The sequence below is a fragment of the Ranitomeya variabilis genome, chromosome 3 (assembly GCF_051348905.1).
Source record: "Ranitomeya variabilis isolate aRanVar5 chromosome 3, aRanVar5.hap1, whole genome shotgun sequence".
NCBI classification, from domain to species: domain Eukaryota; kingdom Metazoa; phylum Chordata; class Amphibia; order Anura; family Dendrobatidae; genus Ranitomeya; species Ranitomeya variabilis.
Genome location: NC_135234.1, coordinates 544,676,285 through 544,690,981, shown reverse-complemented (window position 1 = coordinate 544,690,981; position 14,697 = coordinate 544,676,285). Strand labels below are relative to the sequence as shown.

General features: G+C 42.8%; 1 protein-coding gene across 1 annotated transcript in view; it reads right to left on the bottom strand.

Moving 5' to 3' along the window:
- STK24 (serine/threonine kinase 24) overlaps positions 1-14,697 on the bottom strand; it is a 99,955-nt gene that overhangs the window by 51,934 nt on the left and 33,324 nt on the right. Inside the window, exon 2 of the mRNA XM_077297110.1 lies at positions 8,040-8,270. Coding sequence (XP_077153225.1) covers positions 8,040-8,270 — 231 coding nt within the window. The remainder of the gene's footprint in view (positions 1-8,039; positions 8,271-14,697) is intronic.

Sequence of the window (14,697 nt, the reverse complement as noted above, 5' to 3'; positions counted from 1 at the left end):
AAAAAGACACATAAGGTCAATGTCATGGCCTGCAAATAGTCCGGATCTCAATCCAATTGAAAATCTTTGGAAGTTGAAGAAAATGGTCCATGACAAGGCTCTAACCTGCAAACCTGATCTGGCAATGGCAATCAGAGAAAGTTGGAGCCAGATTGATGATGAGTACTGTTTGGCACTCATTAAGTCCATGCCTCAGAGACCGCAAGCTCTTATAAAAGCCAGAGGCGGTGCAACAAAATACTAGTGATGTCTTGGAGTGTTTTTTGTTTGTTTATTTTTCATGATTCCATCATTTTTTCTTCAGAGTTGAGTGACTCCATAATTTTTCCCCTATGCTTGGTTAAAAAAGTAACCATTACAGACTACCACATTTTTTGTTTCTTTTAGTGTTTCTTAACCCCTTCATGACCTTGGGATTTTCCGTTTTTCCGTGTTCGTTTTTCGCTCCCCTCCTTCCCAGAGCCATAACTTTTTTATTTTTCCGTCAATTTGGCCATGTGAGGGCTTATTTTTTGCGGGACGAGTTGTACTTTTGAACGACATCATTGGTTTTACCATGTTGTGTACTAGAAAACGGGAAAAAAATTCCAAGTGCGGTGAAATTGCAAAAAAAGTGCAATCCCACACTTGATTTTTGTTTGGCTTTTTTGCTAGGTTCACTAAATGCTAAAACCTGCCATTATGATTCTTCAGGTCAGTACGAGTTCATAGACACCTAACATGACTAGGTTATTTTTTATCTAAGTGGTGAAAAAAAATTCCAAACTTTGCTTAAAAAAAAAATAAAAAATTGTGCCATTTTCCGATACTCGTAGCGTCTCCATTTGTCATGATCTGGGGTCAGTTGAGGGCTTATTTTTTGCGTGCCGAGCTGGCGTTTTTAATGATAGCATTTTGGTGCAGATACGTTCTTTTGATCGCTCGTTATTGCATTTTAATGCAATGTCACGGCGACCAAAAAAACTGTAATTCTGGCGTTTCGAATTTTTTTCCCGCTACACCGTTTAGCGATCAGGTTAATGCTTTTTTTTTTATTGATAGATCGGGCGATTCTGAACGCGGCGATACCAAATATGTGTAGGTTTGATTTTTTTTTTATTGATTTATTTTGATTGGGGCGAAAGGGGGGTGATTTAAAATTTTATATATTTAATTTTTTTCACATTTTTTTTACTTTTGCCATGCTTCAATAGCCTTCATAACAGGCTAGAAGCAGGCACCACTCGATCGGCTCTGCTACATAGCAGCGATCTGATGTTCGCTGCTATGTAGCAGAATTGAAGGTGTGCTATGAGCGCCGACCACAGGGTGGCGCTCACAGCTGCCGGGGATCAGTAACCATAGAGGTCTCAAGGACCTCTATGGTTACTATTCTGAAGCATCGCCGACCTCCGATCATGTGACGGGGGTCGGCGATGCGATCATTTCCGGCCGCCCGGCCGGAAACGGTAGTTCAATGCCGCTGTCTGCGTTTGACAGCGGCATTTAACTAGTTAATAGGCGCGGGCAGATCGCGATTCTGCCCGCGCCTATTACGGGCACATGTCAGCTGTTCAAAACAGCTGACATGTCCCGGCTTTGATGCGGGCTCACCGCCGGAGCCCGCATCAAAGCGGGGCTTCTGACCTCGGACGTACTATCCCGTAAAGGGGTTAAAGCCAGATAGTTGCCATTTGAAATGACTTTAGTTTTGTGCCATGCCTGTGATCTGGCTTTTTTTCTGCAAAATTAAACAACTGAATGAACATCCTCCAAGGAAGGTGATTCAATAATTTTTGCCAGGGGTTGTATATGCAAATTATAGGGTAAAATCTGTTCACAAATACCCTTTAAACAACATCAATAATATTCCCACTTAAAAAGTCAAGGACAAAATGCACAGTCCATGGTTGTGTTTCAACAAGACCTTACTGCTGAGAATCTATGCAGCATACTCATTACAGAAAAGATGCAGTTAGTCACAGATTTCACTCCTTTTATTGACCAGGGTAAAATCCATGACAATATCGGCAGCATACATTGATATGCAGCGGATTTCAAATCATATTTGATTCACAGCGCGTGAATGAGACTGAGATTTATTATTTTCAATGCTGCAACTGTAAGGCTATGTGCACCCCTTAACCCCCAAGGGTGGTTTGCACGTTAATGACTGGGTCAATTTTTACAATTCTGACCACTGTCCCCTTATGAGATTATAACTCTGGAACGCTTCAACGGATCCTGATGATTCTGACACTGTTTTCTCGTGATATATTGTACTTCATGATAGTGGTAAAATTTATTTAATATTACCTGCGTTTATTTGTGAAAAAAATGGAAATTTGGCGAAAATTTAGAAAATTTCGCAATTTTCCAACTTTGAATTTTTATGCCCTTAAATCACAGAGATATAGCACACAAAATACTTAATAAGTAACATTTCCCACATGTCTACTTTACATCAGCACAATTTTGGAACCAAAATTTATTTGTTAGGGAGTTATAAGGGTTAAAAGTTGACCAGCAATTTCTCATTTTTACAACACCATATTTTATTAAAGGGAACCTGTCACCACGTTTTTGGAAGATGGGATAAAAATAGCGTTAAATAGGGGCAGAGGTGGGCGTTACATTAGTGTGTGTGTTATGCGTTTATTACCCACCTAAGTTGCCGAAATAACTTTGCAAAGTCTCCGTTTTCGCCTGTCAATCAGGCTGGTCAGGTCGCATGGGCGTTGTCTTCCCCCAGATTTGGCGTAGTTTTCCGTTGGTGGCGTAGTGGTGTGCGCATGCCCAAAGTCCGGAATCCTCTTCCAGGGGATTTAAAATAGCGCGGTGTTCGTTATTGCATTGGTGATCGGTGGGCGCGGCCATCTTCCTTTGGCCACGCGTGCGCAGAAGCGGCGCTCTGCTGGCCGCGGCTTCAGGAAAATGGCCGCCGCGATCTCCATCTGCGCACGCGCGGCATCCCGCGGCCATTTTCCTGAAGCCGCGGCCAGCAGAGCGCCGCTTCTGCGCACGCGCGGCCAAAGGAAGATGGCCGCGCCCACCGATCACCAATGCAATAACGAACACCGCGCTATTTTAAATCCCCTGGAAGAGGATTCCGGACTTTGGGCATGCGCACACCACTACGCCACCAACGGAAAACTACGCCAAATCTGGGTGAAGACACCACGCCCATGTGACCTGACCAGCCTGATTGACAGGCGAAAACGGAGACTTTGCAAAGTTATTTCGGCAACTTAGGTGGGTAATAAACGCATAACAAACACACTAATGTAACGCCCACCTCTGCCCCTATTTAACGCTATTTTTATCCCATCTTCCAAAAACGTGGTGACAGGTTCCCTTTAAGGACCACATCACATTTGAAGTCACTTTGACGGGTCTATATGATAGAAAATAAAGTGTGACACCATTCTAAAAGCTGCACTCCTCAAGGTTCTCAAAACCACATTCAAGAAGTTTATTAACCCTTCAGGTATTTCACAGGAATTTTTGGAATGTTTAAATAAAAAAAAATGAACATTTAACTTTTTTTTCACAAAAAATTTACGTCAGCTCCAATTTGTTTTATTTTACCAAGGGTAATAGGAGAAATTGGACCCCAAAAGTTGTTGTCCAATTTGTCCTGAGTACGTCGATACCCATATGTGGGGGTAAACCACTGTTTGGGCGCATGGCAGAGCTCGGAAGGGAAGGAGCGCCGTTTGACTTTTCAATGCAAAATTGACTGGAATTGAGATCGGATGCCATGTCGCGTTTGGAGAGCCCCTGATGTGCCTAAACATTCAAACCCCCACAAGTGACACCATTTTGGAAAGTAGACCCCCTAAGGAACTTATCTAGATGTGTGGTGAGCACTTTGACCCACCAAGTGCTTCACAGAAGTTTATAATGTAGAGCCGTAAAAATAAAAAATAATTTTTTCACCCCCAATTTTTTATTTTCCCAAGGGTACCAGAAGAAATTGGACCCCAAACTTTGTTGTGCAATTTGTCCTGAGTACACTGATACCTCATATGTGGTGGTAAACCACTGTTTGAGCGCATGGCAGAGCTCGGAAGGGAAGGAGCTCCGGTTGTCTTTTCAATGCAAAATTGACTGGAATTGAGATGGGATGCTATTTCGCGTTTGGAGAGCCCCTGATGTGCCTAAACATTGAAACCCCCCACAAGTGACACCATTTTGAAAAGTAGACCCCCTAAGGAACTTATCTAGATGTGTTGTGAGAGCTTTGAACCCCCAAGTGTTTCACTACAGTTTATAACGCAGAGCCGTGAAAATAAAAATTCTTTTTTTTTTCCCCCACAAAAATTATTTTTTAGCCCCCAGTTTTGTATTTTCCCAAGGGTAACAGGAGAAATTGGACCCCAAAAGCTGTTGTCCAATTTGTCCTGAGTACGCTGATACCCCATATGTTGGGCGTACGGGAGAGCTCGGAAGGGAAGGAGCACTTGTTTTACTTTTTCAACGCAGATTTGGCTGGAATTGAGATCGGATGCCATGCCGCGTTTGGAGAGCCCCTGATGTGCCTAAACAGTGAAAACCCCAATTCTAACTGAAACCCTAACCCAAACACGCCCCTATCCCTAATCCCAACCACACCCCTAACCCAAACATGCCCCTAACCCTAATCCCAACCAAACCCCTAACTCCAACACACCCCTAACCCTAATCCAACCATAACCCTAACCACACCCGTAACCCTGACACACCCCTAACCTTAATCCCAACCGTAAATGTAATCCAAACCCTAACTTTAGCCCCAACCCTAACTGTAGCCCAACCCTAACTGTAGCCCCAACCCTAACTGTAGCCCCAACCCTAACCGTAGCCCCAACCCTAACCGTAGCCCCAACCCTAACCGTAGCCCCAAACCTAACTGTAGACCCAAACCTAACTGCAGCCCCAACCCTAACTGCAGCCCCAACCCTAACCTTAATGGGAAAATGGAAATAAATATATTTTTTTAATTTTAGTATTTTTCCCTAACTAAGTGGGTGATGAAGGGCGGTTTGATTTACTATTTATAGGGGGGTTTTTAGCGGATTTTTGCATCTCAACATTTTGAGAGCTATAATTTTTACATATTTTGGTCCACAGAGTCATGTGAGGTCTTTTTGTGGGACAAGTTGACGTTTTTATTGGTACCATTTTTGGACACGTGACATTTTTTGATCGCTTTTTATTCCGATTTTTGTGAGGCAGAATGACCAAAAAACAGCTATTCATGAATTATTTTTTTATTTTTTTTTTTGGGGGGGGGGCGTTTATACCGTTCCATGTTTGGTAAAATTGATAAAGCAGTTTTATTCTACGGGTCAGTACAATTACAGCGATACCTCATTTATATTTTTTTTATGTTTTGGCGCTTTTATACAATAAAAAATATTTTATATAAAAAATAATTATTTTTGCATCGCTTTATTCTGAGGACTATAACTTTTATTTTTTCGCTGATGATGCTGTATGGCGGCTCGTTTTTTGCGGAACAAGATGACGTTTTCAGCGGTACCATGGTTATTTATACCCATCTTTTTGTTCGCGTGTAATTCCACTTTTTGTTTGGCGGTATGATAATAAAGCATTGTTTTTTGCCTCTTTTTTTTTTTTTTCTTTACGGTGTTCACAGTAGGGGTTAACTAGTGGGACGGTTTTATAGGTCGGGTCGCTATGGATGCGGGGATACTAAATATGTGTACGTTTATTTTTTTTATTTAGATAAAGAAATGTATTTATTGGAACAATATTTATTTATTTTTTCTTTATTTAGGATTTTTTTTTTTTTTTTTTACACATGTAAATATATTTCTTTTAACTTTATAACATTGCCCCAGGGGGGGACATTATGTTATAGTGTCAGATAGCTGATCTGACACTTTGCACAGCACTGTGTCAGATCAGCGATCTGACAGGCAGTGCTGCAGGCTTGCAAGCACCTGCTCTCGGCAGGCGCTTGCAAGCCACCTCCCTGCAGGACCCGGAAGGAGCCCCGTGGCCATTTTGGATCTGGAGCCTGCAGGGAGGAGGTAGGAGTCCCTCGGAGCAACACGATCACATCGCGTTGCTCCGAGGGTCCCAGGGAAGCACGCAGGGAGCCCTCTCCCTGCGCGATGCTTCTCTGTGCCGCCAGAACGCTGCAATCATGTTTGATCGCAGAGTTCCGGGGGTTAATGTGCCAGGAGCGGTCCGTCACCGCTCCTGGCGCATAGTGCCGGATTTGAGCTGTAATAATCAGCTGACACCCGGCGGTGATCGGCCGTGCTCCCACCGTGAGCGCGGCTGATGGCCCATGACGTACTATCCCGTCACTGGGAATTAAGTCCCAGGTCACCTCGACGGGATAGTAAGTCAAATGGGATTAAGGGGTTAATAACGAGTGTCCCACGACGATCTCCCCTATATAGCTGTCATATCAGGAGATGTGACAGCTCTATAGGCCTCCAGTGGCACACTGACAGGAGACAATGGCTCCTGCAGTGTTATCACTGAGGGTTCAGGCTCTCACTTTACAGCACTGCTGCGTGAGAATTTTCCCACGTAGCGGTGCCGCAAGTGACAGTATGAATTTTACTCACAGCGGCGGAGGGATACAGTGCGGATGGATACCTTCCGTCATTGTATCCCGGGGCTCCTGGAGAGCGGTCCCATCTGCCAATGTGACAGCTCTCCACGGGAGATCGTCGTGGGACACTCGTTATTAAATGGATTACATCGGACCAGGGAGTATATTGTTGGCTTATTATTTTTAAAACATTTTTACAGGTGATCGAGGGCTTTGGGGACTAGCTGTATGGTGAGTATGTACTATATACTGTATGTGTATATGTATGTAGTGTATCTGTGTGTGATTTTTTTTTTTTACACCACCACAGTAGCCGGATGCTGGGACTACTACTGTCCCATCATCCGGCTACATGTCACTGTAGCAGGCATAGCCAGATGGGACTAGTAGTCTCATCAGACGATGCCTGCCTACACACAGACCCGCATGCACACCCACACAGATACATACAAACACCCGCACACACACAGCCCCGTACGTCTTTTACGTACACACACACACAAAGCCCTGCACACCCCCGCAGACACACACAAACACCCGCACACAGCCCCACACATCTTCTCCGCACACACAGTCTCCGCCCACACACACTCCCCTCTCCCGATCTGCAGCATTTCTCGCAGGCACATCTGCAGCAAATCCGCAGATCTTTTTTAAACCTATGGCTTTGCTGAGGATTGGCCTGACACAATGGAAGTCAATGGGTGCAGAAACGCTGCAGATCCGCAAAAAGAATGGACATGCTGCGGAAAATAAAACGCTGCGAATCCGCGCGTTTTTTTCCGCAGCATGTGCACACCAATTGTCATTTTCCCATTGACTAACATTGCTTGTGCACTACACTGCGGATTTGATGCAATTCCGTGTGTCCAAAAACGCTGTAGAAAGTCATCAAAATCTGCAACGTGTGCACATAGCGTAATAAGCAACAGATTTCTGCCACACAAATTCACAAAAGAAAATCTGCTGTGTATATGAACTGTGGGAACACATCTCTAATGCTAGACTACAAAATATATTAAATACTTGTGCCCGTATGTTTTTCAAATACATAAGACAAAAACAAGTTAGTGAACAGGACAATGTCACAAAAGGTCACAAGATATATTACGTTATAGTCACCCCACCGGCGGACACAAAGAAAAAGCCTGTGTGCAGGAACAGTATATGGGCTATTGGCAGCACAGTAGCTTATCATAATGCACAATTCCAAATTGTGTAGGTGGAAATGGGCCCCATTACCTCCTGGGCCCCTGTGCAGCCACATAGGTGGCACCAATGATATGTCCGCCCAGAAAAGTGTTTGTAGTTGTTTACAAAACATTAAATGGTTGAGATAAGAGATTACCCCAATTAAATTTGAAGAACAGGACATCAGCAGGGCATTTTAGCTTTGGTCTTGCTCTTAATTGCATGGGCACAGCGACAATGATGCAGGTTATATACATGACCGGCATAAGATATGACTGACATTGTTACTCCTTACCTTCAGATAGGACCCATAATACTTGGTCACATATGGACTATCACACTGGCTTAGCACTGTAATTTCTTGCTGGATATCTTCTATTTCATCTTCCGCTTCTTCGAGATCTATAATTTTTATTGCTATAACTTTCTGAGTCCTATTGTCAATCCCTTTAAAAACTTCTCCGAAGGACCCCTTGCCAATCTTTTCTAACTTTCTGAACAGGTCTTCAGGATCTGCCTTCAGATTCTACAGAAAATAAAAAAGATGAAGGTATTAATGAGAATGTAAAAACAAAATGCGACTTGTTGCATTCCCGTGCGGTTGGCGGGTGCGTCAAAACAAAGCATCTGCATACATCCACATGTCCTGCGTACCCAATGGTAAAGACAGGTACGCAGGACGCATGCAGAAGTATGCGGAAGTAGGTGGGGCTTAACAGAGGACGTACGCAGCCCTCCGCAAAGCACCCGAACGTTAATGTGAACCTGGCCTTAGCTGTGCATAGAGGTGTTACAAGTGCTTCTCACTAAATTAGAATATCATCAAAAAGTTAATTTACTTCAGTTCTTCAATACAAAAAGTGAATCTCATATTATATAGAGTCATTACAGAGTGATCTATTTCACGTGTTTATTTCTGTTAATGTTGATCATTATGGCTTACAGCCAATGAAACCCCAAAAGTCATTATCTCAGTAAATTAGAATACGTTATACACCAGCTTGAAAAATTATTTTAAAATCCGAAATGTATGTTCAGTAAATGCACTCAATGCTTGGTCGGGGCTCCTTTTGCATCATTTACTGCATCAATGTAACGTGGCATGGAGGCGATCAGCCTGTAGCACTGCTGAGGTGTTATGGAAGCCCAGGTTGCTTTGATAGCAGTTTTCAGATCGTCTGCATTGTTGGGTCTGGTGTCTCATCTTCCTCTTGACAATACCCCATAGATTCTCTATGGGGTTAAGGTCAGGCGAGTTTGCTGGCCAATCAAACACAGTGATACTGTTGTTTATAAACCAGGGATTGGTACTTTTGGCAGTGTGGACAGGTGCCAAGTCACGCTGGAGAATGAGATTTACATCTCCACAAAGCTTGTGGGCAGAGGGAAGTGTCAAGTGCTCTAAAATTTACTGGTAGACGGCTGCGCTGACTTTGGTTTTGATAAAACACAGTGGACCTACACCAGCAGCTGACATGGCTCCCCAAACCATCAATGATAGTAGAAACTTCACACTAGACCTCAAGCAGCTTAGATTGTGGCCTCTGCACTCTTCCTCCAGACTCTGGGACCTTGCTTTCCAAAATGAAATGCAAAATTTACTTTCATCTGAAAACAACACCTTGGAACACTGAGCAACAGTCCAGTTCTTTTCCTCCTTGGCCCAGGTAAGACGCTTCTTGCATTGTCTATTGGTCATGAGTGGCTTGTCACAAGGAATGCGACACTTGTAGCCCATGTCCTGGATACGTCTGTGTGTGGTGGCTCTAGAAGTAATGACTCCAGCAGCAGTCCACTCCTTGTCAATCTCCCCCAAATTTTTGAATGACCTTTTCTTACCAATTCTTAACACTTTTTCCTTCCACTCACCTTTCCATTAATATGCTTGGATACAGTACTCAGTGAACAGCCAGCTTCTTTAGTAATGACCTCATTGTGGCTTTCCCTTCTTGTGGAGTGTGTCAATGACTGCCTTCTGGACATTATCAATTCAGCAGTCTTCCACATGATTGTGGGGCCTACAGAAACACACTAAGGGATCTTTCTAAATACTTAGGAAGCCTTTGCAGGCGTGTCTGTTAATTACCGTATATACTCGAGTATAAGCCAAGATTTTCAGCACATTTTTTTTGAGCTGAAAACGCCACCCTCGGCTTATACTCGAGTCACTATCCCAGAAGATGGAGGGGCAGCGGCAGAGCAGCAGGTCACAGAGGCAGTAGCCAGCTGCTAACTCCTGTGCCCGCTGCTAAAGAGAAATGAATATTCACTGCACTGGCAGTGAATATTCATTTCTCTGTAATAACACACATTGTCAGCCTCAGCCATCGACTCGTAGCTGTCGGCAAACACGTGTGCCCGCTACTTAAGAGAAATGAATATTCACCTCTCTCCACTCCCATGGGAGTGGAGAGAGGTGAATATTCATTTCTCTTAAGTAGCGGGCACACGTGACCGCCCGGCTGCAAGAAACCGTATGCTGACACTGTGCGTGCTACTAAAGAGCAATAAATACTCACTGCTCTCCACGCACATAGTCCCGGTGTGGAGCGCAGTGAGTATTCCGGCAGCTCTGCTCTGCTTGATGTCCCTGCCATGCACTGTTTACAAGCATAAAGCAGCTGCGGAACAAGACACTGCGAGCGAGCGAAGTGAAGGTAAGTAGGATGGATTATTTTTTATGGGGGCTATTCATACAAGGATAGGGATAAGGAGCCATGAATAGAAGGATGGGAATGAGGAGCCAAGCAGACAAGGATGGGGATGAGGAGCCATGCAGACAAAGATGGGGATGGGGATGAGGATCCATGCGGGCAAGGTTGGGTATAAGGATCCATACAGACAAGGATCGGGATAAGGATCCATGCAGACAAGGAAGGGGATAAGGATCCCTGCAGACAAGGATGGGGATAAGGATCCCTGCAGACAAGGATGGGGATAAGGATCCATGCAGACAAGGATGGTGATAAGGAGGACATGCATACAAGGATAGGGATGAGGAGCCATGCAGACCAGGATAGGGATGAGGGGACAATGCATACCCGGCTTATACTCTAGTCATAACGTTTTCCCAGTTTTTTGCAGCAAAATTAGGGTCCTTGTCTTATACTCAGGTCGGCTTATACTCGAGTATATACAGTATTCAAATTTACTGAGATAACGACTTTTGGGTTTTCATTGGCTGCAGGTCAAAATCATCAACATTAATAGAAATACATATTTGAAATAGATCACTGTTTGTAATGACTATATAATATATGAGTTTCACTTTTTCTATTGAAGAACTGAAATAAATGACGGTAACTTTTTGATTATATTCTAATTTAGTGAAGCCCATGCATCTGTCACTGTAATACTGCCTGTGATGATAATGAGATGTCTGAAAAGTCATCTGCAAACAGGAAGTACGAGTCTAAGGGCTCATACTCACTTACGTGAAATACGGCCAAGTCTCGCAGGTTAAAACCCGGCTCTGCCGCCGGCACTCCAGAGCGTGCGGCCGCACAGCAATACATGGAGCTGCACGCTCCGCTCCCAAGTGCCGGCGGCAGAGCCGGGTGTTACTATGCGAGACTCTGCCGTATTTCACGCAAGTGAGTATGAGCCCTAAAAAGCCCCAATGGCCAGTTTGAAAACTGCAAAATTATCTATTTTTCTTTAAATACAAATCATATGTGAAAACATTGCAAAATTTCCAAAAATACATGTAAACACAAAAAGCTGATTAAAACAATAGGGCATTTTCAGATCATAGCTTCCCTTTAAGAACAGATAAACATACTCCAAATTCCACTTGGCAGTACCTTCTTTTCATTTTATAATTCATCAGTGATTCTAGGCTAAACATCTATGTACACACGAGGAAACCCACTGCACTCAAATTTTTCATTTCTCTTTAGTGAAGAACATAGACATTTATCTTAAATGGGAAGTGTAAGATTAGACGTACTGTACATTGTGGCCCTCTACCAGAAAGTACCACCCATGTCTGTCTAGTATTGTAGCTCACCCCATTCAAGTTAATAGAACAAAACTTCAATACCAGATACATCAGATTAAGAGAAAAGTGATTTTTTTCTTATTCTTTTTTTTTTCTTTAAATACAGGGCCTGAGCCATGATCATAGAAACCTCTAGTACAGCATGATTACAAATACACAGAGAGAAGAGCTTGCCAGAATTAATCTTAATACCACAATGTACTATTGTGGCAGAATCACTGGTACAGGGCAGTCAGTAAAGTGTCAGCTCAAGAAGGGAATTATAAACTTGCAACACTCTTGTGTTCTTTAGGGTATCGTACCTATGCTTACTTCGCCCTTTGATTCGTTAACTTTGCATACAGGATTTCAGTGGGTCCTAGCAACCACCAAGGCGGTTTCGCATTATGTATTAGAGTTGCAATAAATAAACCTTCGTTATGTGTTAAAATACTGTATACATATATCTTAAGCCGTTTCTAACAATTAGTGATGACACCATAACTTCCTGAAATTACTGGTGGCTTCCGCGTGACTCACAAGGTGCAAATTTAGTTCAAACCCAGACCTATGGAATATTTTACTTTGCAAGAGTCAATTCTGCCCTTAGCAGTTTAATATAGCTGCAAAGTACTTCGGTATTACAGTAAGTTTTAAAAAGGTTAAATGTTTTTTCCAACCCCGTACCCCCCCAAAAAAAGGAAAAAATATATAAATAAATGATATTAAAAGCATACTCAATTAGTGACATGCAAATGGTCATCTGCTGCTACCTGCATTTCACTGAAAGCCGTAGGAATTTCTCTCGAGAACTTGCCATCAGTTTGACAAGGTAAATCCTGGAACCTGTCTTAGCTCTAAGAGTATGTGGACCACTGTGTCACATGATGAATTACCATCAACATTACTGTAAAATGTCAGTTGACAGTTCATATAATTCCTATAACTATGCAGAGGTTTCCATAATCCACGACATGCCAGTAGTTTAGCGCTTAGGGCTGTGTGTTGTCCAAACTCTTTTTGGAAACAGATCATGCTGGTGGTAATCGATGAAAACCTTGACCAGACCACAGATCACATCAGTCACAGACCAGCCGTATCTGTTATACCCAAGTTAAGTCTTAGGCTAGGTTCACATTCGCGGTTGAGTCCGCAGCGTATTGTCCGCCATCGCAAACGCATGCAAAAACGCATGCAATGCATGATAACTCAGCGTTTTTTTTATCAGCATCAGCTTATGCATGATGGCAAAAAACCGCAGTATTTGAATGCATTTTTACATGCGTTTGTGCTTTTTATGCGCATGCGATTGATATTTCCAGGAGGGCGTGTCTCAATGGGTGTGTCTAAATCAGTTCCTGGACATGCGCAGTCCGACGTACGCAAGCGCATCGAAAGTATGCGTATGCAAAGACATGCGTATGCATGCATTCCCATAGACAGTAATGCGGTTTTTTAACGCACTCATCCGCATGCACATGCCTGCGCATATTTGATGGAAATTTGCCACCTCAAAAATTGCAATATGGTGCGTCAGCTGCACCCCGCATGAAGTCACTTAGGGTGGGCTACATGGGAGCCGGTTCCGTTTCTCCATCTTATTTTCCTCAGCTTCATTGAGTGTGAGCATGTCTATTGGGAGTTTATTCCATGTATTTCTATTTGAATAATTTTTCTTGCTCAAGTGCATTAGTCCTCTATTGATATATCCAGATGGGTTCGGTACTAAAATGTTATTTGTGTATTTGGGCTTTGTATGCCTAGTGTTAGCCTTTATGTCTACCAGGCTGCTATAGACATTGCACGTCGCACCTTTTTTTGCCTATATTGGGTACCAATCCATGAGAATAGGACTATCTATGGTTTAGATTTCATATTTATATCTTTATGAGGAGATTTGACCAGGAACTGTTCCCCCATGTGTACTTTCTTGTCTTCCCTTATTGTTCTCTTGGGTATATTTTGTCGTGTTTACAGTTTTAAATGTTTTTAAATATAAGTCGTGTGTTTGGTAGACATTGCATAAAATTTTGTAACTTTTTCTAGTTGATCCCTGCATCTGTGCATGTTTCTTTTCCTTTTTTTTTGTATGGTCTATGTTGGACATGCAGCGGGTTGAGCACATAGAATATTATTGTTGATGGTGCCCTCTGTCCTATAGTATTTTGCTAGCTGCACCCCGCCGCACACACCGAAAAAACACATGCGTAAGCAAAGGCGGGCGAACACATGAACCTGCGTCTACAATGTAAAAGATGTGAAATCAAGACGCATGTGGATGTATGTGTCAGAAACGCTGCGGACACAACCGCAAATGTGAAACCAGCCTTAGTTTACCAATTAACAAAAAAAATAAAAACCAACTGGCCAGTTTAGTTTGACTGGCAGGACATTTTAAGCAAAGTAGTCTTATTTTCTGTTCAGCTCTTTGAGTATAATATATTAATATTATGATATGGATGTATATATATATATATATATATATATATATATATATATATATATATATATATATATATATATATATATATATATATATACACACACACACACACACACACACACACATACACATACATACGCACACACACTAAGTTCTCGTTAAGTGTACAAGTGACATTGCCCTTAGTAACACCTCATCTGTGCCAGCATGTACCCACAGTGTCCAATCACAGTACAGAACGCATGCACTGGTATGATGTCAGGGGAACATGGGAGCATCAATGAAGATGTGAGGGATTTAGAAGGAGAGTACGGTTGTTTTTTTATTTTAACACATGGTCAGCTGGCAGCTACAATACTGTGTGATTATGTACTACTATGATGTACAGTAATGTTCAAAAACATGAGTTAACCAAAAAAAACTTTATACTAGTTTTTATTGCCATGCAGGGCCGGACTGGTCATGGGCCTCTTTGTCTGCTACGTTATTAACCCCTTTACCCCCAAGGGTGGTTTGCACGTTAATGACCGG